At 39.3% G+C, this 24,473-nt stretch overlaps 1 protein-coding gene across 3 annotated transcripts in view; it reads right to left on the bottom strand.

Annotated features, from left to right (window-relative positions):
* LOC127374915 (testican-1-like) overlaps window positions 1-24,473 on the bottom strand; it is a 100,370-nt gene that overhangs the window by 36,578 nt on the left and 39,319 nt on the right. For 2 of the 3 annotated variants that reach the window (XM_051420611.1, XM_051420612.1), the window contains exons 3-4: window positions 14,449-14,457; window positions 11,191-11,236 (exon numbers count right to left, since the gene is read on the bottom strand). In XM_051420611.1, the coding sequence (XP_051276571.1) occupies window positions 11,191-11,236; window positions 14,449-14,457 (55 nt within the window). The remainder of the gene's footprint in view (window positions 1-11,190; window positions 11,237-14,448; window positions 14,458-24,473) is intronic. The other variant, XM_051420613.1, reaches the window with a different exon arrangement.

Genomic DNA, 24,473 nt, shown 5'->3' with positions numbered 1-24,473 from the left:
ATTAGCTTAGCATAAAAACTAAGAAAGAATGAAAAAACATCTTTAAAGCTCTCTATTTAATATGGGTTTTTTTTATGTTTAATCTTTTGACAAACAGTAATGTAAAAACTACAACTTAACATATCTGCTGGCTGCATGGCACCAACCACTGTGCTCAGCTGTTGTTTGCCAAGAAATTTTACAATATGTTACAACCACCCTAAAACTTCAAGTTGTTGTGTTAATGTTAATATTTTTGTACAGATTAAATAAACAAGATACAATAATTACTAAGCTTTAGAGCTGCTGTTTTTTTTTTTTACTTTTTTTACCCTGCTTCTTATTTTATGCTAAGCTAAGCTAATCACCTCCCAGCCCCTTCATACTGTTATGGCAACAGCTGTGCATTTAGATGCTTCAGCAGGACAGACAGGCTGGATGAGCCACCCCAGTGGGTGCTGTGATCACTCTAGGAGGAGAGGGAAGAGAGCCAGGATAGGAGCTATGCTGGCCCAGCTTGGATTTAAGGCTGCTTTTGGCTAATGTTCATTTTGGACGAAATGGGACTCAAGCTGGCCAAAATATGGGAAATCAGAGACTGTTGTGCCCACATCTTTACTGAGACCTGTTCCATCATCATCCCAGATCCGCGACGGGCGGACTGTGTTCTGAGCCGCTAGAGGGGAGGCAGACTCTGTGTTTACATCGATTATCAAACAAACACAGTCAAAGTGGATGAAAACTTTTTTTTGTGGCATGTGAGTGGTGTCAATTTTCTCATCTTACTCTTAGAAAGTAAGCAAATAAGAAAATATTTCCTGGTGTTGTTTTAAGGTCCCCAACTTCACAATCCAAAGTACAAGTATGTTTTGATATAGTTGTATTAATGTCCTGAAAGACATTCTGAAATCCCAAGGCAGACTTGGTGGTGCTGCAAAGTGACACAAACATAATTTTTCTCGTCTGAAACGGAATAATCACAGCAGCGCCATTACTGAACACAAAAACAAGTAGACTCAGCCAAGGGAAAGCAAAGTAATGCACCCATCCATCTAGACACAACAACACTAATCCATCCTCTCTCGCACACACATACGAACTGTGGAACAACATCCCATATGGAAGCAGGCCAGTGGTGGCAGAGCCTCGGGGAGGGAGCAGAGCAGCCAAACGCTGAGGTACAGGAAGTTTGTCATGTCTGTCTGTAGGCTGTGACATTAACACCCTGAGATGATTAACTTCAGAACTCATCCATCTACTGTATTTATTAGTGAGGAAGGCTTTTGAGCAAGGACTGACCATGGTCTGTATATAATGACTTGAAAAAGTAAGGAGACTTGTGTGTCTGTGTGTGTGTGGAGGCAAAAAAAAGTTAGTCCAACTTTGTTTTTTGTCAATATGCCCTCTATTCATTATTCTTCCTCTCTTTCCTTTCTTTCCTCTTTGCCAGACCCCTCTTCTCCTCATTATTGGCTGACTTTCTTATCTCCAAGTTATCCTCTCTGCAAGCAATCTCTCTCAAGTGCTCTCTGTAGGCCTTGCATCTGTATATCTTTGTATCTCCCTCCCTCCCTCCCTCCCTCGAGACTCTCCGCTGCCACTGTCACTTTCACATGCTGGCATTTAGCCTGAGGGCTCCTGCTATGATCGCTACGGCAACGGCTGTCCGCTCACATCCTCTGAATTTTATTTATCCTAATTTACGATGATCATTGGAGTCTCTGTTCGCTACGGGGCACAAAGGGCAGAATCAAAACACAAACACACACATTCAGTCTTCCCTCTATGTGATCTACTGTTGTGTGTATTTCCCCTTGAAAACAGCCTGTTCAGCAGCGTTCACACACTGCAGTCCATTGATTCACAGCTTCATTTTGCTTTGGGTTTGTTGTTGGTTTTGGCTCTGCCTTTCTAAACTGGAAGTGTAGGGCAGTAACAATTCACTCTTCTCAGTGTGGCTCCATCTGCCAACATTTACCCTTACTTAATCACCATTTCTCCCGGGTACTAGTTCCTCGGTGCCTCTTCTTCCATAACATTTCTTCTTTTCCATTCTAAACAACAGAACTTAACTGCTTTGCTGATATGATTGGCTTCATCTGTTCATTAAATTAACAATACCCTCGGTGTGACTGTGTATTTCCTTCCTCGGCGTCTCAGCAGGCTCCAGGTATCATTGATTACCGCTTGTGTGTGTGTGTGTGTGTGTGTTTGTGACTGGCTAATTTACTGCCTGAAATCACTGTAGCATGTACGTGTGCGTTTCAGCTGATAGTCCCATTTGTGTGTTAAGACTCAACACTGCGAGTGCTCACCCCTCTGAAAGAGCGAGATAAGAGCTGAGCCGAGGGTCGTGGATATTGAGTCACTTTTTATGATGTGGCCAACAAGCCATTAAAATCAGAGCGGTAAACAATGTTTAAAGAACGCCTGGAGAGCGAGCTGCAAGCCTTTAGCGCATTACACTGAAATGAGATATTTGTTCTTGCTCCAACTCACACTCCATTTAATACACAGACCCGAGGTGCGCACTGTTGTTTGTTGTCCTGTCTCTTTTCTTATCAGTTTCTCTCTTTCAGATTCTTTCAGCTCCTCCAGGCGCAGATCAAAGATGGTTATATGAGAATGTATTAAGAAGCAGTGACAGAGTTAGGTTAGATTAAAGATGGACCAATGAGAAATGGGAGCAGACAGGCAGCATATCTTCAGAGAGACATAGGCTTAGAGAGTTGGAGGAATAGCTGACGAAATATATAACAACGACGAACACTCTGCTGGGAAAACACAATGTCACGTCTAATCAGGCTGATTGGCAATTTGGAAGCTCCAGATTTTGGAGGCTTTGTTTGTGGCTGCTACTGCCAAACCGGAGTGCATCACAAATGACTTCTATTTCTGCTGCCAAAATGGTTCCCATAGCAACCACTTATTCACTATGTAATCTAATTAGACAAACGGACAAGAGTGCTAAACACCTAAAAATGTAAATTGTGAACTTAACTTGTATTGTTTTCCGTCTGTCTGAACTGTGTCCTCTTGGTTGTGTCTCAGTGCCAATTTGACTCTCCTGTGCTCCTCTGGACTGGCTGTGATAATATGGGGCACTGGTTGCCATTTGTAATCCTCCCTTTGACTCCGCTCTTTGGATAATGCATTGCAATCACAGCCTTACAAATCTGTTGGGCATGCCCATATACAAGAACCCAGAATGAAATAGCCAGAATACTGATTCTAACATCGGTCTTGCTGACAGTACAACTGTTATCTGTTGCCAAGGACTCTTTCTCCCTTCTCGTCTCTGTGTCTCTACTCGGGCTTAAAGGCCTTTTCAGGGCAACTATTCAAACATTTCAGATGGGACCAAGCAGAAAATGATGCAGATGTAGACAACCAGTAATAAATTAAAATTCAAGAGTTTGACTTGATTGAGCAGACCTGGAGGACACATGGTTGTAACCTGGAGTAGTGTGTTTACACGGCTCGAGAAACAGTTGGTTCTTATCGTATCACAGCTTAGTTAAAGAAGTAAAAACTGTTATATTCGTGACAGAAAAGTGTGGCTTTATTGTCCACAATGGACTTCAGCTTATGTGAGGGAGTGTATGAGACTGTTTGACAGCAGGTATTTTTGCCTGCTTGTAAATGGAAAAACTAAAAGTAAATGTCAGGACATGGCTGATATTTTAATGACTACAAGGCAGCCGCTCTCACTCCAGATTGCTGCAGTCAGTCACAGGTGGGCGGAGAGCGAAACCAACAACCAAAGTGTGTGTGTGTGTGTGTGTGTGTGTGTGTGTGTGTGTGTTCCTGCGTGTTTATGAACTCATTTTGTGTAGTGTATGAACAAAAAAGACCGACGTGGGTGTGTGTGCTCATATTTCTCTGCCTGGTTATGATGGACACAACTCCCAAGATATTGGATTTTGCTTCAACAGTGAAACTCATTATAAATCTTAAAATCTTCTCTAGAGAAAGTTTTGCAGCTGCAGTTTACTGAAAATTAAAACCCCTAAGGAGAAGCAATTCCCTTATATGTTACTCTCTATATAAAGCTCAACTCTTTCGTGAACTCGGAAATGGTAGTTTGACAAAATAATCTTCACCCAAGGTCCTCTTACTAGCTTTTTCTGGAGCTTTCAACTACATTCCACAATCATAAACAATCATCATTCACGGTCACGGGAAGATATCTGAGCTATCTCCATCCTCTGATAAAGATGATGCAATGTGGTTGAAAGGTCCAGAAATTCCAGTAAGTTGAATTTGTGTCTGTAGTTTTAGTGAAATAAGATTTAAAATGGGAGAAATCCCATATTTGTAATAATGCAAAAAAATCTTATTCTACAGTGTGCAATGTGTTGCACTCTCTATGTTGAGATTTCTTATATTGTTTATTATTTCTGTCAGAAAAGCAGGACTGAGAGGACCGTACTCCGTTTGTATATACATATACGTTTTTAGACAGCACAGATTTCAACTAAAATGTTTGATAACCTTGTTGAATTTTTTTGATTTGGACAAACCCCACACTGTGGAGCTGGTATATTTTAATTGGAGCTGTTGCTTTTTGTACGTTCACAAAGTAATCGTTTAACTTTCTAAATGCTAGGGCTGTAGTGGATGTGTCTTATATGGAAAGTAAAGCCCAGGACCATGCTTCATTTTTTCATACTGATGAAAGAAATGCTGAAGATTACAACTAGTGGAACCAAGGCTGACGGTGGAACTATCTAGGGTAAAGCTTTTACCCTTTTCCACAGGACATTACTTCCCACTCACTGGTCCTGGGTCAGCTTTGGGCAGTGTGTTGCCGCAGTATGAACATATGAAGCCCTGATCTGAGCACAGCAGATGTCTCTTTAATCACACCCACGGGGCAAGCTGGGTTTTCTGGGACACAGGCCAGTGTCACCCACACACAGCTACCTCCTTACAGAACTATAGAACTCATCATTAAGCACAACATGTACAGGGGCCTAACAGGTTAACCGTCCAACGACAGGTCAATGAGCTGTCACCATGGAAACAAGTTCATGTGGGATTCTCTGATCCACATGCATAATGGAGACTAGAGGGGTTGTGACATTATATTGCGCCATGTAATTCCAAAAACCCCTTTAATTTAATCACTGTTTTCCTATCCTTTAATATTACACTCTGTGTATTTTGACCAAAGGACCGACATCTGAAATACAAACTAGTATTTGCTTTTCTCTGGAGAGTACTGTTTCAAGAAGTTCAATGAGCAGCCAAAATGAAGGACGGGCAAGTAAACTTCACAGTATTGTTACTGCAATATTGATATCACTGCTCCATTCACAACTGGTGTAATATTATTCATCAATATGGTCCAAAATTTTAATATTTTGCAAAGCAAAAATCATGCCTTCAAATGCAAAGTACAAAATACTTACACATGGTTGACTTGTACTTCATGACCAGTTCAAAAATGATAGTGCACATAAAAGGCATATGTATCTGTCAAAATGAATAATGTCTAAGTGGAGCTGGAAGGGACAGTGTGTTGGTGAGTCTTTCTACTAAAGATTCCCTGCAGGGCAAAAGAAGCTGATGAAAGAAAAGAGAGAAGGGACAAGACTGCAATTACACATGGGGAATGTGATAATAATAACCAAACCTCTTCAAATGTTAATCAAATATGTATTAAAACGACTAACAACTAATTCTCAAAGGCTTTCAGTCTGTGCTGGTGTGTCTGCGTCTGTGTGTGTGTGTTTACGTCACTGTGGTATGTTGATTCCCAGTCCCCTATTGTTCATCATTATGTAATTTCCATCTGATGAACTCAATATGCCAGAAACAATAGAACAGAGAGATAGATGGCCTAAAAAAACTGAATTAAGAAGAACAAGTGAAGAATTTAAGATAAAATGAGAGTAATGTTTAAAGAAAAAGCAGAAAGAAGGAGAGAGAGAAAACAGTGACTGCAGTGAAAGAGAAACACATAAAGCAGAGTTGATGCAGGGTATACTGTATTCTGCATGAATAATATATTTTGTGGGAAGTGGCACTTTGTATAAGATTCTGTTGGTTTAGTAAATTGCCTGCCAGAGAAAACTGACATAAAAACTTCACCTCCACAGGATGCGAAGTTTGTGACTTCTCCAGTCTTCCAAACCATATGCTCAAAATGTGCTCCCATGTTGTCACCATCCACATTATATAAACAATGGATATATGGAGACAGCAAAGGGAACTGGATTAGACCACAAATGAAAATCCACAAATGTATTCACATATGCTTACGTAAAAGCGGTCCACCCATACCATACTATTTTAAAACATTACCAGACTACTAAAGCGTGGTAACTATTTGACATGTCTACACTTGCGTCTTGGGCAATCGGATCACAAGCGGACAGCACTCAGTAGAAGTGTCAAAGATCATCAGGACGCATTGTGATCCAATCACTCAAACCACTTGCCGAGGTGGTCTGGGATGCATTTGACCGCATTTCTTTTGTAGGGTAAGTGCTAATCCTGATGCGTCTCCAACAAGGATGTAGGAAAATGCAGGACGTGGTAGTGGTCTTGGTGACAGTACGGCAACACTTGAAAAAATGGAGAGAACAGATGTACATGGCTGGAGTGAAACCTTTTTGTTTTCTTAGCTAGCCCATGCGAAAAAAACAAATTTGCTGCTTGTCTGGTGACATACTGAGGTAATGACTGGTAAGGTAATGCGCTGGGCCCTCTGACCTTCTAACGGAAATGATGAAGACAGTAACAAAAATCTGAACACACTTGGTCAGCTGGAGACCTTGGAGACACGCGACAGATTCAGGTGAAAAGGGCGATGTTCCTCGGCTGTATTTTAAAACATAGTGTAAACAGGGTCTTTGACACTGCTGGCGTACATCCTACTCTGTTGGTATCTAAAATTCATTTACAGTATCACAGCCTATGAACAGCTTCTACAGCAGTATATATGGTGATGGAGCCTCTTAGAGAGCAAACACTTTCATAAAAGTATGACCAAATATGCCAAATAATTGCCTTTTTCAAACATAAAAACTGGCAAAACCGACTTTATCATCCCAAAGCAATTATCAAAACTATAGTCATATGCTAATTAAAGAACTTGGTTTAAACGTTGGTTTAAATTACAAAAAACAGAATAAATTATTCCATAACACCAGCCACACAGGCTGGGAAAATCACACTAGCTATATATAAAATCAGGATTTTGTTGCAAGAAAAAGTCCCTGTTTTATTTGAAAATTTTGTTTGGCCTGCTGTCGCCAAACAGATACAGGAAACAGAATTACACAGAAACCAGGAATACATGCAAAACTAAATCAACAGCATAATCCCGAGATGTTGATAATATCACTATACTGATGAGTTGCAACATACGACCACTTCAGAGAGGTTAAGCAGCCAACTGGACCTACAGACTGTTTTCTCAAATTCAGTAGGATTGGTTTGGATTCGAACACATGTTTACCACTGCTCCACAATAAGCTACATATCAACTGCTGGACCTCAATAAGCCGCAAGAACAGTCTGAGTCTGATAGCTTGCTGTTCAGTATCACCAACAAGTAATTTTTGATCTTACTGATTTCATTCATTAGAGGCTACGGAAATCAGCAAGTGATTCATTAGGGGACTGGATTTCCCCCCATCAACCTTCCTGCTGCTGATTAGTCTCCAAGGGCGACCAGTGATTCATTAGTCAAACTGAGATCAGCAAGTAGTGACTGATGCCGCTATACTTTCGGCTGCACTGACCACAAACCAAGTGGTGTAGTCAGACACGACTTTTGTAATCAGACCAGACACCGCAGATTTTATTACAACACTCAAACTGACTCTGTTTTTATTACGTCTTATCTACAATGATCAATTATCTACAATTATCTACAAAGTGATCCTCACCCATCAAAAATCTAAATGTGCTCTGATAGAATGAAGAAATCAATAAGACAAATGAGCTTTGTTCTAGAAAATGATTCAGGCATTTGCCATTATTATGTGTCTCACTGGATGACTCATATTAAAAGCCTACTATGCTGACACTGGCTGGAGTCAGAAGGTGAAGTTAACAGTTATAAGTGTGATGTCCCACCAGAAGCAATTCAGACACATAAAAACAGCAAATGTTCCAGCAGCGGACCAGATTGTCTGGCTGATTCCCGTTATTTATTCGCTGCATAATTGTTTTTCTGTCCATTACTCCCAGGTGTGCTGTTTGTGTAGGAGTAACTGCATTGTGCATAGTGACGTTAGCAGCTCTGCAGCAGGGGAGCAGTCATATTGCAGCTGAAGTGCATTGCTGCGGCAGAACAGGTGAAGATAAAAAGAAGATTGAGAAAAATGCCTTTATGCACGCCCATAAAGAGTCTAATTGGCACAAAGCTGCTCTATGCTTCAAGTACATTGAACGTCTCTCTAGAGAACAAAGCACACAGACAGAAGAGCAGAAAGTCACTGCACTATGTCTTCTCAAAATGTTACAGTGACTTAAATGCACGTAGTGTACTGTGTGAAGTGGGCAGTGTAAAAGCCTAAAGAAAACTTAGAGAAGGAAAGGTTTTCAGGAAAGATTTTAAGCATTTTTCTAAATGTAGGAAATATTGAAAAAAAATTATAAAAACTGTAAGCTTCTAAAGCCCATCCCCGGCCACAATTAGCTCTGTCTATCAGTTCTATTGGTAACAACATTATACTCATGTAAACAAAGTAATTACTGACATCTCTCGCTAAAAATAGGTTTGTCTATGCCCAACAAAACATTGTGTGTTTTCAGCAGGACAACGTAATCTATCTATCTATCTATCTATCTATCTATCTATCTATCTATCTATCTATCTATCTATCTATCTATCTATCTATCTATCTAATATCTGTTCCTTCCAAAATAGTTATTTTTATCAATTTTGAAAAGTAAAGAAGCTTTTAGATGTGCCAAAGCTTTGGTTAATATTTGGTTTGATTTAGGCATAAAAACAATGTTGTAAGTTTTAGGGAAAATATTATAGTTTATAGACACTGGATACTTAAGGTTTGGCCTTAGTGGGAAACAAAGAACAGCCGCCAAGTTTGGACAACAATGTGTCAGCTATACAGTAGCTTTACAATAAAAAACATCCAGTTAGTAAATTTTTGCATTAGCTGTTAAATCAAGCTTCTGTACATGTGCAACTCCTGGATTTGGGGACAAAGGAATCCTTCATAATTTGAATTTAGTCCCTTGTTAGAAGAATGAAGCTCTGTTTACTTTCTGTCTTTACTGTAGTTTTCTCTGAGAAACTAGAGAGTAAGTCTAGATTTTGATGCACTGAGGCGAGGCTGCTCTCATTAGGCTCAGTATCCATGTGGAGCTGGCCCAGATAAACCTGCTCAGCAAGTCTCTCCCTGAAGAGTTACAGTTACTGTGCTAGATATGCAAAACCAAGCCCGAACAGCACAGAACATACTCTGTGGTAGTAAGATTTAAAGTCTATTCAGAGAGGTGCAGTCCAATCAACTCCCATAATGTACATGTCAGTGTGTGTGTGTGTGTGTGTGTGTGTGTGTGTGTGTGTGTGTGTGTGTGTGTAGGTATGTGTGAAACGTTGAGACTTAGAAGTGTTTGAGTGTGAGTGAGAGTAAGCGAGTGTTTGTAATAATTGAGTTTAGTCAAGAGTTACTGGGGGTCTAAGAGCATTACACACTTGAGTGTGATTGATGAAGTGGACTTGGCATTGTTGCCATAGTAAGTCCGTAAGCACTAGGTAACTGTTAAAAGTAGGAGCATTTGGCCTTGGAAAAAGACACACACACACACACACACACACACTGTTCACCATACTGTTTTAAATCAATCACTGTTCAGTAGACGATTTTTATTACTACTACTTACTACTTTTATTGCCTCAGGAGATACAGTTTTAACCATTGATAATATTTATTATACTGCCTGCATATGATTTAGGTTCTGATTAAAATCCAGTATTATTTCCTGTTTAATGTTATGCGTTCGATTCTTGCTTCAGTTTGTCTGTTCCCTGGTTGTGACACGACACAGGTCCTAACATTAGTGTAGAACAGTGGTTCCCATCCTGGGGGTCAGGACCCCAATTAGGGGTCGCCAAAGGTCGCAGAGCCTTCTTGATTTTAAGTGTAAGAAGACTTAAAGAATATACACAGTAGTCCTATATCTCAGCAATTCAAACACTGAATTTGTCAAAAAAAAAGAGGCCTATTAATAATGTATGACAGTTAAAAAAAAAAAAAAAAAAACATAACACAGACAGAGAATTGCGTAAAAAGTTCCTTAACATATAAGGAAAACTAATCTCTGATCAATATTAACAGGAAATAATCTGCTCAAAATTCATCCAAATTGCATTTTACACAAACTTCCTGTAGTTATTGTGTCCACTGTTTGGGTTCATTGTTTAGTTGTTCTGTAATGTAATTGTTATGTAAAATGAAATATCATTAAAATAAAATATGTCCCTTTGTTGGGGGTCATCAGTTAATACTAGAAAAGCTGTCCCTTCAGGAAAAAGGTTGGGAACCACTGGTGTAGAAGGTGTAGATGTACTTTACCATGTTTGATATATAAAGGTAACAACGATGGATAGCCTTTACCTGATTTAGAACTCTTCAAAGTCATTTTAAATCTTTGAAGTTGAATGGGAGTGAACGAGCCTGATATGTTTGGTAAAACTGATAAAAATATCTTGTGGCAAATATCAGTTGTAGACCACATGTTTTTAAAGACTGCTACAATTAACTTGAAAGGAACAGAAAATGTAAAAGTAATGAGCAGTCCTTTAAGGATTGTCCTGTGGTAATGATGCCAAATTAGCTTCTACCAAAAAATGACTCTGGATTTAATAGAGGATATATCCGTTGACTTATCTGATACTAAATCTTGTTTGAGGAATGTATATATTTTTCTGTAAATCGCTTTTGTAATTTAATGAAATATGTCAAACCTCTCATTGCAATAATGTTTCATGTTGTTTATTTCTGGATTTAGATCTCTATATACTGTATCTGATCAAATAAAACAAGGTTTAGTATGTGGCCAAGCATTCAATGTAAACGTTCAATATTTGACAGCTTTTAAAGTTTGATGCTACAGACACATTTTGATCAGTACCAAAAAAGAACTGAGGTGTAATATCCACCGTAAGTCTCATATACAATATGCATTAATATAAATATAGAATCACACACAAACAGCAGGACTCACCTTGGTCTAGAGACTTGGCAGGAGCCCAGCTTTTGAAGTAGTCATCCTGAGTGGAAACACAACACAAGAAACTGGGTTATGAAAAAATAACTCCATGCCGAGAATATCATTGAATTATTTTGTAGAGCACAGAGAGAACAGCCCAAATACTAAACCACACTACTGAGAAATCCTGTCCTCATTCTTCTCTTCTTTTGTTCTTTTATACTTGTGTTTTGTAAAAATGAATGATTGCAGCAGAAAACTGAAAGATATTGGTAAAGGTAGAAGCTTGTTTGGACGTTTAAAAATAGGCCCCAAATATCCAGTACAGAGAAATCTGCAGGACACTAGGGAGCAAAGAAAGTTACAGGCTCTAGTTTAAAAAAAGGGGGTTTAACTTGGACAAAAACATTTAAAGTCAAGGTCAAAATAGACTTCTGCTCTGAAAAACAGTTCAAAGTATTGTTGTTCTTAGGAAAAAATGTCAAGAGGAGAAGAGGGATTTTGAGGGGAAAGATAGTTGGTGTCACATTATAGCTGTTGGGATGTTCCCAAAACCATATTTTAACAAGCGCACATTATTCTTATTGTCCAGATACAGTATAGTCTGCAGACACAGAGAAAGCCTCATCAACTGAAAATATTAAAAGAGAAAATAATTGGCTTGTCACAGCTAAGCTCAGTTGAGAAGAGGTTTTTACACTTTGATTCAATGGTTTCATTCAGAGCAGATTCCCTGCCCAGCTACAGACATATTCTATTCTGTAGAGCAATTAAAAAGCCCATTATGAAAAGAGATACCGCTTAAGCATTGTTGTTTAGTGTTATGTGCATAGCACACAAACAAGTGAAAATATTAGTTAATAATCTGTGAATCAGTTCATAGGACTAACATGTAGATGAAGGCAGGACTTGCAGTGCAGTAGCAGCCACTGAGTAAGAATAGCAGCAGCAAAAGCAATGTGCATTTCAATAGACCTCTCTGGTATGTGAACAGGTTGATGCTCAGGTATATCAGGTGATGATCAGCTGATGGCATGTAGCAGTGTAGTTGCAGACTGCAACTCAGTCGGTTCACCCTTCCAAGTGCAAGGGGAAACTACAGTGGCCGTGAATCGTGCAAAAAATTTGCCCTATCTTTGTGTTTGGCTTGTCTGTTCTGGGCTACTGTAGAAACATGGCAGCTCAATGTGGCAGCCTCCACAAAAGGTGACCCATAGCGTCTGTAAATAAAAACAGCTGATTTTATTTTAAGGGGTTTATACACTAATGAAAACATACCTATGACTATTAGATTTCTTTCCATTTCTGCCAATAGGATCCTCCTAAATGTTACACACTCGACTGTTAAGTGCCAGTGTAAGTCAATGTGATATTGTGAGCCATACTTGCCCATACACACACGAACATAACCCTAATCAAATTCATGCCCAACCCTAACCTTAACCTAACATCAATTTACACTGTACTCCTAACCCCTAACCAGGATTAGCTTTTACTGCATTAGGACTGGTCTTTGGTCCCCATGAGGACTACTGGTCTTGACAAGGTTAGTGATTATACCAGAAAAGGTCCCCAGTAGGTAACAAAAACATGCATTTGCACACACAAACACACACACAGCCACACAGTGGTGGTGTCTGCATCTGAAGTAGTGCCCAGGGCGAACCATATGTGTGTCAGCAGGGAGTAAGCCTGTGTCAGTGACACTATGTGAACGAGGCAGAGAAGACCTGCTGCGTTGATCTCTACCTCCTTTATTATTGAATAAAAGTGAGAGAGAAGGCGTGAGAAAGAGAGAGAGGCTAAATTAGGCAGTTATAGGAAACAGTCCACAGAAAATGGACAGTTGACCCACTCATCCAGTACTTGTTCTATAAATGACAACTGCCGACACTTGAGCCAACGCAAAAGTTTGAAATGATGAGATGAAACCTAATTAGCTTCCCCCTTAGGTCCTTCCTTCACTCATGTCCTCACTTCTTTTTTTTCTCTTATTTTGTCCATCTCTCCTGCTCTTTCTTTATTATAAAATGATTCTTCACGGCTGTGAAAGTGCACAGTAACTGTGGAAAAAGTAATTTCTGCAAAGTTCTAACTGAGGCCTACACCATTTTAGACAAATGTTAAATCATAACAATTTTATTCTTAGAGAGTGATAAAGACTGTCCATGCTTTGAATAATCCATTCTCTCTATATATGCATATATACAGTAAGTAAACTCTAACAGGTCATTAAATATCAGAGCCGAGTTCTGTTCAGGGAATGCTTTATATCTTTTATATGAACAGTGAATTACAACATTTCAACATTACGTCTTCATCAGGTAATATTAATTAGGAGACCAAGAAGGTATACATACACCTGATTCAACCCAGGTATGAATCCCAGATTGAACCTGTAATTCATGCAATTAATAATTTAAATGAGTAATTATGCCTAATATATTGTGTTTTTGGGACCGTCAATTCAGTGTGTAGGTCCCCTTTTCTCTTGAGCTTTCAGCAAACAAAAATTGTTTTGTCAGACGTTTCACCTTTATCAAAATATTGCAGCTTCTGCAATTTTGATATTGCACTTGTCCATATAATGATTTAGATAATATTTGTATTAAATGTGCAGCCCTATACAGTAGCAACATGACAATGACCGTGTGCACAAAGAATATCAATAAAGAAATTATGTTCAGAGTTTGGTATAGAAGAACTCGATAACCTCAACCCCATCCAACACCGGATGAAGCCTTATCATCAAACAACAGTGTTGGACTCACTAAAGCTCTTGTGGCTAAAATGTCTGCAGCAAGGTTACACAATGTTGTGGAAAGTCTTCCCAGAAGAAGGATGAGCGGATCAACAATCAATATGGGCATAATGTGTGGGTGTCCACATACTTTTGCCCATGTAATATAAGGTTCCCTGACATGAACACTAGCTAATTCCCAAGAAAGGTCTAATTTAAATTTTTGTGAGTTTAAGGTTATTGAAAACTGTAGTGTGTACTGACTGATAATACTTTTGAAACTTGATATACTGTGATTGAAGCAATGTTTGCATCTATGAAACCTATCAAACAACAAAAGCAGAATTTTAATATGTAATACTATACTACATTGTGGCACCCAACCGGCTGTGCATTTAAACCACTCCAGCTCTGCAACAATGCCTTAAACCAAGTATCAGACAAAATATTACAATGTCTGGGGCTTCCAGGAAGGTACTGCAGTATGTTTCTGAATAGTATTATTCAATTACAAACACAATGGATTTACTTACCTCCGCTTCCTTTAAATGATTGCAGAGGAGAGAGGCAGAGGAATAGAGGGGAGAGAGGAGAGAAAGAAAGAAAGGTCAGAGATAACGGCACAGTATGCAATGTCTATCAGATCTATTACAACACTGTGTTACTCATTCTGAACACTGAGCTCAACTCCAGAGATTCATTTAATAGGAATCTGCTTCTGAAGGTGGTAGAATACCAAAGGACTCACACATACACACACTTGCACTCACGCTTGTAGCTTTATTTGATGTGGCATGTAATTTGAAACACATCGAGGGCAAATTGTACAGGCTTAGAGTTGAGGCACAGCATAAAGGAAAGAGAAAGGGGGAAAAAAGATGGAGAGGCAGGGAAGTTGTGCAAAAGTAGAGGCAAGAGGAAAAAAGCTTTATGAATTTAGTGCCTTTTTATTGGACTAAACTGTGTGAAAGGAGAGAAGAGGAGAGGGTTAAGGGAATTTTTGTTGAGGTTTTTCTTATTTGAATGAGGGTATAGGATTGACAGTGTTGTATATTCTGACCTTAAAAAAAACAAAACACAGTAATTACATATTTCAAAATTAAGTTACAAAAGGAATCTGACTTTTTAGCATCTGTTTTTATCATAAAACATGTGCCATATAAATGTATCATTTTGTGAAAATAGCATGTAAAATTGTGACAGAAAGATATAGAACTTATAGAGATAGAGAGACATCTAAAACTAGAGATAGCTAGGTATATAGCCACCGCTAGCCTTAGCTAATGCTAAAACAAAATGTACTATTTCAAAACTATCCATTAGTATCTTAGTAATTCAAAATTATTACAACACAAGAAACTGGATTATGAAAAATATATTGTTTATTAATGTATTATTCTACATACCTAAATGAGTCTAAATTCAATCATGATGTCAATGTATTCAATTCTAGACTTATTTATTGTTGATTTCAGTTTTTCTTTACATGGAAAAGACATTTTGTTTGTAGTTACTGTGTTTTTCCTGAAGAAGGCTTACGGGTAAAGAGCAATATTTCCAGTATATTTGTAGGTCTTCTATGGGTAGTCCAAAACTTTTTAAACTTTTTATTTCTCAATTTCACTGCTTCTGTATTTACTGTTGTCTGCCTTTTTAGATCAGTGTTGTGCAGATTGTAAAGCCTGCTGAGGTGAATTTCTTATTTTTTTATTTAAGCTATGAAAATAAAATTCACTTGAGTTGACTTGATACCAATCAAAATACAGAGCTTCCCATTCTATCTTAACCCACGCTGTTTTACCTTTTCTGTACCTGTTTACAACAGCCACTGTTACTGTGGCTAACCAAGTCACCATAATGGATTATAGCCCATTTGAGTCTAACACTGAATAATCTCGAGTGGCTATATCTGAACCAGAATCTGTGGAATAAATTAACTTGTTGTCTGGTTGATTTCTGGACCATCTGGACAATATGCGACATGGTGGTGTTTGCTGCTGAGTTTATTTCAACCTTCAGCTACAAGCATGTGTGTACACGTTGTGTATGCAAAAGAAAGTGTTTAATCTATTATCAGATAACAGCACTTACAGCATCACCACTGTTGCCTGAGATGCACTTTCGCTGTGCCTTACTAGCTGGTGTTACTTAAGGTTCACGGCAGTTGCTACTAGCCCTCTTATTATTCAATCTAAGTCTCAGGGATGACCTTTCCTTGCCTAGGACCCCCATTAATATTTTAGTGCACTCATCTCAAAAGCATTAACTGGCTGTTATGCTCGCTGCGACACTGCCCCAATGTCATTCAAACCCTTTAAAGTGATTACAAGGAAATAAAACTGTGCCGTTATAATCATATCGTCTTTGTTGGAGGTGGTGCTGGAAATTTCAGTAGTCAGTTACACAGTGATAGAAGTCTTTCAACCGTGTCCGTTTAAAGCTGCACATGCAGGAACTTGTTGCCAAGCAAAAATGTGAATCGTTTAATTAAATCTTTTTTAGAGTTCAATTAAAATCAGTTTAAAATGTAGCACAACAGCTGTCAGAGAAAATGGGATTCCTTTATTATAAAACTCTACATGATGCAGTTTTTTTTAGCAGTGCCTCCATTTTAATTATGGCTAATTGTCTGCATGTCTGTGTTCAAACACCTTCATGTCGCAGTGAGTAGTTCTATTAGACGTTGTTGTTAAGCAGCTGGATTATTAAGTTAAACTAGGCCGCAGTGTTCAGTCTCCCCAGGGGAAGAAAAGGGGCAGAAATGTCAATGAGGAAATGTAGTAGGAAGAGAGCGACAACTACACGGTACACTTGGTAATATGGTTACTTGGCTGTGTTGTGCTCATTGTGAACCCGAGATTCTAGTGTCAAAGTTAGACTTTCAGTCAGAAATCAGATTTGTGTCGTGGTAACAAATAAAATTAGGACAAACATCCAAGGCTGTTGTTCTTCTGAAGAGGACATTCATTGAATTATGTATTGGCAGTCCACATATAAAAGTTTGACACTAATAAAGAGGAATGCACTGGTCCAACATGCCTGATCCGTATTGGATACTAACCTTATTAAATGGATTGGGTATCCAGCAGAAGTGACCTATCCACATTAATAAAGTTTCTCAGCTGTTGGTGCCACAGCAATCTCTGGCCTTATGTTATCTTATTACCTTATATAAAAATAATTCCACACACTGAGGTGAGATTTTAAAACAGGAAAAGAGAGAAAATGGGTATCAGATCAGTACCTTGAGCTGAGGTATTGGAATTGGTATCTGTAGAGAAAAAGCAGGTTTGGTGGGTCCCTAGTTGTAATGCAGAGGATTCATTTTATCGTTGCTTTCATCTTCCATTACTATTGATCAGATGGAGAAGCAAAATCCAGCAAAAAGTAAATGCAGCAGAATCAAGGCAGCCAGCAACCAAACTGGGTTCATTCTCATCTGTTAGGGTAACTTAGTCGGGACAGAAATGACAAATTTGCTGGATATGAAAGAATAAAAGCCAAACCCGGACCGCAGACAATGTGAAAGCTATTATACAAGGAGAATAATAACTGGGTTCCTCTAAACAGCATATACCGAATATGATCAAAACCATGACAACACTCAATACAATACTAGTACTAGTGTGTATTTAAATGTACTCATTATTTGCACTGCAACATGAGGTCACTTGGGTTGTTTAAGCCATATGAACAAATAAAGTAGTACTGTTTTCGTTTTAGTCGTGAGGACAGTCTCAAAAAGTCTTTCATTTCTGTGATGACCTCTTCACAGCCATTCTGTCTCCTGGGTCTACAGCGGGTCAGCCCATTTTTTCCCCCTTTGCAGTTTAAAGAGATGGGTCTGAGATCTCATCTGATAGCAGATCCCTGAGGAAGTCCGTGACAGGAAAAGGTAGAGAGGGGACAGAATTGATTCAGAGAGGAACCAAAGTGGGAATGGCTTCAGCCGGATTAGCTTCTCTCAGCAGAAGTAACCTCCTCTGTGTGTGTCTGCGTGCGTGTGTGTGCGCGCATGCATACTCTCAAGTTGGTATTGGTTTGCACAAATACTCGCATTAACATTAAAATAGGCAAAGCCATGCCCAGAGTGCTGACTGAAGATGTCATAATCAGGGGATGAGGATGCAAATCTGGCCTCTCGGTGAAAACTAAACAGCATTAAAAATTTACTGTGTACTTTATGCATTTTATTCATGGATCTGGAAACTTGCCGAATTCCTTCCCTCCCTCATCTTTTTTCCCATAGTCTTTAATTCATTCCCCTCTCCTCCTCCTCCTCTCGTTCCTTCCTCTCCACCAAGTCTCTGCTCTCCTCCTTAGGCTACATCCTACTTATAGACAAGCACTGGTCTGGGATCTGATCAGCATCCTGTGAAGCTGATATATGAGCTTTGTGAGTAGATAGCTGCGCAGAGAGTGGATTTTAGAGACACACTGCATCAGATGACTTTACTGTTACGCCTCTGCAGAAGAGAGGAATGCTGAGTAGGACCATAGGATCCAGTTTTGCTTGAACATCAATATTGTAGTGGAAACAACCGGAGAGAGGAATGGTACATCTAATGAGCCAGTTCTCTCTAGAAACTTTGTCCTCATTAGTAGGAAAAGAAATATCAGATTTGTGAAACATAAAATTGTGCACTGAAGTCAACCAACCCGGTCAAAAAAAAAAAAAACCATCACCAAAACTAGTACTGTTGTTCATATATATCATGAATATTCTGCTTGTCAAAGAGAAAATATACTGACTTGCCTTATAGATAGGGTTATTAGCTATTTATATAGCTGTTTTATATAGACAGATTACTTACGGATCAGTGGTTTGCTAAATTACTTTGAGGTTAACATTGACCTCCACTCAAACCCACAGCAATGTGAGGTCATGTAGCCTTAACTGACTAATGTGAGTAAAAAACTAATCTGTAAGTGCCACCAATACAATGATGACAGAATCAAACTGAACAAATTTATACCAACAGTAGAAGCAGAGCTGTTTGGATAAATGTGTGAATGTTATTCAGTCTAAAAACAAACTGGTCATGACACAGGTTTTGGGAAAAAATGACATACATATATAACTATGTTATACAATGAGTACTCATGGGTTGGACCAAATCCATTTTCTCAACCCTCAATTAAATCTTCAACTACACACCTGTAAAGATTTGTCACTGCATCTTGCACAGTGGTGACAATATTGCACTGACAAAATCTGTTCACAGACAGACTCTATGGTTGTTGGCGCTGTAGTAGGTGTCTACAGGATCACATTTAGCCATGATGACACACACAAAAACTCACAAGGTGAAAACAATACCAGCCACACACTGTCACGGCTGGTAACCAGCCCAGCTTGCAAGAGATCAGCAGCACACAACAGGCAGACTTTATGGTTTTTAGAAGTCCCTTGTTGGCCTATTGTCGGCATGCTGCTCAGAGCTGAAATGTGAGGGGATGTAATGTAGATGAATAAAGGTGAAATAGATTTCATGGAGCAGAGAATTGAGGATTTTACTTTCAGCTTCTCAGCAGTTGATAACAGCACAGAACATTCAGTGTGGTTTCGGTGATTCCCAGGTAAAAAACTTTCTATTCAAACTGAACTTTAAGGTGCAGTGTGTGACATTAAGGAGGATCTATTGACAGAAATGGAATATAATATTCATTGGTATATTTTCATTAGAGTATAATCACCTGAAAATAAGAATCGTTGTGTTTTTGTTCAAATGAGATGTTTTATATCTACAGTCATCTTCCCTAGGATCTGCCTTTTTTATCGAAATGTTTCTACAGTAGGCCCGAATGGACAAACAGATGGTTTTTCCCATCTGGCAAGGGAGTTGCAATCTACCTCGACACCGCTTGATGCCACTAAATCCTACATACTGGACCTTTAAGTTGATGTTTTTTTGGTTTATAACGTTTTGATTTCAATATCACATATTTTCAACATGTAACATGTTCTACACATTGTCCCAGGCATATTTCTTGGCAAAAACATTAAAAAGTAAAATCTTTAAGATACATGACAGAGTTACTGCATTGGTTTACAAGTGAGATGCCATGTCTTCAATCCAATTTATGGATTTATGGAGATGTACAGTAAAGAAAAGGGAAGAGAAGCACAGATTGAGGAAGAGAAAATAAGAGGGGAATGGAGGAATTGGCAACTGCGGAAGAGGAAGGAAGATGACAAGGAAATGTAAGCAGAGAGGGGAAGGAGAAGGGGTGAGAAGAACAGGCAGCGCAGAGTAAGAAGAACGAGGGAGAGAGAAGAGGAGAGAGGAAGAACAGAGATGGGAGTCTGCCTTCCTGTAGGGCAGCTCCGCCAGAGTCTATCCAGTATTCGTGTCTAGGGCCTCAAGATTGACTGACAGCATCTCATTCATATGAACAGACAGGTAACACTGAATATTACATGCGGCGCTGGGAAGATGAAACAGCACGCCATCGCACACACAGAAGTTTGCACCTGCATTTGAGGATAGCTACAAATTAATAGTTTACTGGAGTGTACTCAGACTTCCTCGCCTGCTCTCTCTCTTACTCTCTCTCTCACACACACACACACACACACACACACACACACTAGGCTAAAAACAAACGTGGCTCTATCATATTACAACAGTGAATTGCTTCCCGACTGTAATGCTACGTAAGGGTCTGACTAACCAATGACAACATTTGTATTCACAGCCAATCCAGCTTCTCTAAACTGAGACAAATGACTTCTTTTCTTCCTGCTTACTTCCCCCCTTGGCTTTCTATTTTTATAGCCTCCCTCATTCATCAACTCTCTTCCTCTCTCCCCTGCTCCTCTTTTTTTTACTGCTGAAAACATCCCTCAACTGAACAATGTGGCTCATAGCCAAACATAAAAAATATGCTTCCTCTTCATTCTGTCCTTTCTCTTCACGTTAATGAGGGAAAAACCTTCACTGAGCCACCTGTTATTCCGAATCTCCTTTCCATCTTCACACTCTTCAGATTTCTTTCTTCTTTCCAATACCCTCTCCAAGCTGGCTTCCTTTCCTTTTCCTCGCATTTCCTGTCAGTTGTAGGATACTGAACATGAAAATCAATCAATAGAGTGGTACAGGAGTGGTGGAATGAGATAGGGTTAGTTTAACTAGAAACTTAGAGAGGGAGGACTAAGAAAGGAGGAAAACTGATGCTGGAGCTCTGAGGAACAGCCATTTTTGCATATTCCCAGTAAGAGAAAGCACTTAATACTGAAGAAACAAAGTGACAAAGCAGATAGAGCATAAATGACAGAAACAATTGGTTCAGAGAGAGAGATGTGTAGATGAATGACACTTTGGACTTATCTAAATGACTGGTTGTCAGGAGATCAGCAGTTATATTTCTATCCAAACTTTTGAAAATATGCAAAGAATAAAATGAATGAGAAGAGTTTACATTAGCCAGTGCAGAAAGGGGACCATTGAATAGTGTTGTGCAAGCTTTTTGTGGAATAATTTGACAACAAAATCCCTTTTACCTAAAGTGAGTGTAACAAACTGAATGTACACAGGAGGCAGCTAATGAAGGAAAGAAGAGGATAATGAGTAAGAAAAGCCTCGTTGTAATGATATCTAGCTTCCAAAAATGTCCCTCTCTTGCTGACATTGGGCTCAACCCAATTAGTGCATTTTTGGATACATAAATCTAAAATTGTATCCTATTTGATGTCTACACGATTCCAGGGGAATCTGGAAGCTTAAATAGAACTAGTTTGTGTGACATATTGTTCAACCTCTTCAAGGCGGCGTGACAGGTATGTTGCCATAGAGAAGGGCGAGACATGATAACCATTTAAATATGGAGATAATGGTGCTCATTTTCAGACATGGAAGACATTAGTACTGTTTCACTCATTTGTACATGAAAAGAGAGAACTTGAAAGAGAAGTTCAAATCCTGCTTACTTTCGCACTTCTGAACACCTGGCTAACCTCTGCATGCAGTGAGTGTGAGTATAGGGCTGTCACATTGTGAGAGAGAAATTGCTGAATGCAGCCCTCCTCCTCCCACATTTTTCACACAGGAAAGACGTGGGAGGAAGGGGTTTCAGACACTGTTTAAGAAGAGTATATTGGTGCCTTTACTCCACCCTGTTCACCCTTGTTAGAATTGTGTAGCAGGTAGAGATGTAATTACTTGAAATCTAATAGAATAACACACATTACATCACATTAAACAGTTTTTTGCTCACATGGAAGGACATATTTCATCTCTCTGATAGAGAAGAAAGGTTACATTTTGGGGAGCAAATAATTATTTTCATTATTGATTGAATTAATTATTTTTTCTTGTTTAGTCTTTAAAATGTCAGAAAAGCCACAGTTTTCCAGCCAGTGATATCTCCAGTTTGCCTGTCTGACCAGATATTCAAACCCCAAAGATATTACATTTCCATCATTTATGATGATATAAAACTGAGAGAAGCAGCCTGTTGTCACATTTCAGAAACTGGAAACATTGAATCTTTCATTTTTATCTGTATTTGAGCACTAGTTAAAATATTAGTATAATTACTACTGTGTTCATTTGTTTCATTTACTGTATGTGCCAATACTTATAGGTTTGTCAAGAACCTGTAGAAAGAAATGTGAATATAAGTGTGTCCCCATCGCTGAGCTAGTAAATGGATGAACAACTGACTGACAGACTGCCCGAAACAGTGACCGAGTCAGTAAGTGACAAGGATAAAGGGAGACAATCTGAAGAAAATATCGGCCCCACGTTTGAGTTAAACACAGTGACAGAGACAGAACTGAGGAAAATTAGATCAAAGCCGAGGCAGAAGGAACCTGACATGGAAGAAATAAAAAAGTCTGAAACACTTTTCTTGTGATTCCGACATTTTCTCCACACACCTAGCTAAGTCTCAGGCTTGTTACTGTTCTGAGTCACTTTTGGCTGTCAGATCAGCGTTTCTTTACCACGTAAGCCTTATAGCATCTCACAGGCCTGTCGAGGTCAACCAATTGATCTATGGTTGGGGCAGACACAGGCCTGTGGACACACAGTGTAATAAATAATAGATAAGACACCATGTCATTAGATTATGTTGACAGGTATGTTGCCGAGGGTTGCAAAAAAACAACAGCTAGTGCTACTTTTTGTCTTTTTGTCTATTTGACTACAGGTTTGTCAAACTAGTGTACTGCAAGTATGAGCCCTTGGTTTTTTTATCTGTGAGTTGAGCTCCACCAGCGAGCGTGCAGCCATGAGCTAGATGATGATGAATAGACTCTGCTGGCTGCTATAGTCACAGCTCTCACACAGTGCTTTCCTGTGGCTGCCATGCTTCCATAACCTCTCCTTGGTGTGAAAAACAAAGCCGTAGCTGTCTCTTCCCCCAGCTCCAACCAAAAATACTCAACAGCTTGCTCTGAACATTTCAGTTTCCTTTTCCCTCTCCCTCCTGTAGCTGACAGATGTTGCTACATTGTCACTGTTGAGCAGGACATAGATCTTTGGGGTGAAAATTACAAACTGTTAATAGCCCACCTGCTTCTGCTGTGTTCTGCTCGTGTTGTCTGCACTACATGAAAACACCCAAAGCTGAATAATCTGTGTGGAAGTGGTACAGAAAGTGATACTTGGAAAGGAAGAAAGATAATGCAGCTGAGCATCTCTCTTTCTCTGGTAGCTTCAATTAGTTGAATTAGAGGAGACCTAAAAAGATACACTAGCTGTAATTGAATCCATATATTTGCATTGATGAGCTCCATAAAGTCTCCGAAATGGAGATAAATGAAAACACAGATGAGTAAAGCACAAAAAATGAGGGCAAAGGATGCAAGAGGGTACAACAGAAATAATATTTTCACATGGCAACTATGTCTTTCTCTCTCTTTGTGTGTCCCTCGGCAAGACAGTTAGTACCCTGAACAGAGATCTACTGTGAAAAAGTATCAAAAGTGGAGGAAATTATGCAAAAAGTGTGTAATAGGAACCATGATAGACGTTTTACAGCTGTGCATTTTGGGAAGTTCTTGTTCTAGCTCAAGCTCACACACAGAATTCAAATATTCTGATTTATATTCAGTCAGCTAACTTCCTGTACAAAACGATCCTATCTTTTTTCAACACCATCCTATCTGACAGAATCCCTCAGCTCTTGTCGGTATCCCACGGTGATAGTGCAGCCGTGGCGACGGGCCAAGTGTTAAGCCAATCATACACAGGCTTTCTTATCTGTCTGCTCCACTGGGGAAACAAGGGAAAAGCTCAGGAGGATGGATAGATAAATGTCCTTTCTTTACTCCAAGTGCATTACTCTGCTCTGTTTAATCCTTTTCTCCTCCTCATCTTTTTCCTCCACCTCAGTTCCCTTCAATAAGTTTCCTCCTCCCTCAGCATGTTGGAGCTGTCCTGAACCAGTCAGAACAGTCCTGTGCTCAGCTTCTCCTCACTTCCCTTTTCCCAACTCTTCTTCAGTCGCTTTCATTCTGCTCTGACACTTTCTGTCTTTCTTCTTGTTGCTTGTGTTGTTGTCTGTTCACAGAGTAAATGCCAGTAGAAAGTTCAAAGGAAGCCTGTGGGAA

The sequence above is a fragment of the Dicentrarchus labrax genome, unplaced genomic scaffold (assembly GCF_905237075.1).
Source record: "Dicentrarchus labrax unplaced genomic scaffold, dlabrax2021, whole genome shotgun sequence".
Classification (NCBI taxonomy): Eukaryota; Metazoa; Chordata; class Actinopteri; family Moronidae; genus Dicentrarchus; species Dicentrarchus labrax.
The sequence above is the reverse complement of the archived record's forward strand: the minus strand, read 5'-3'. Positions and strand labels throughout refer to the sequence as shown.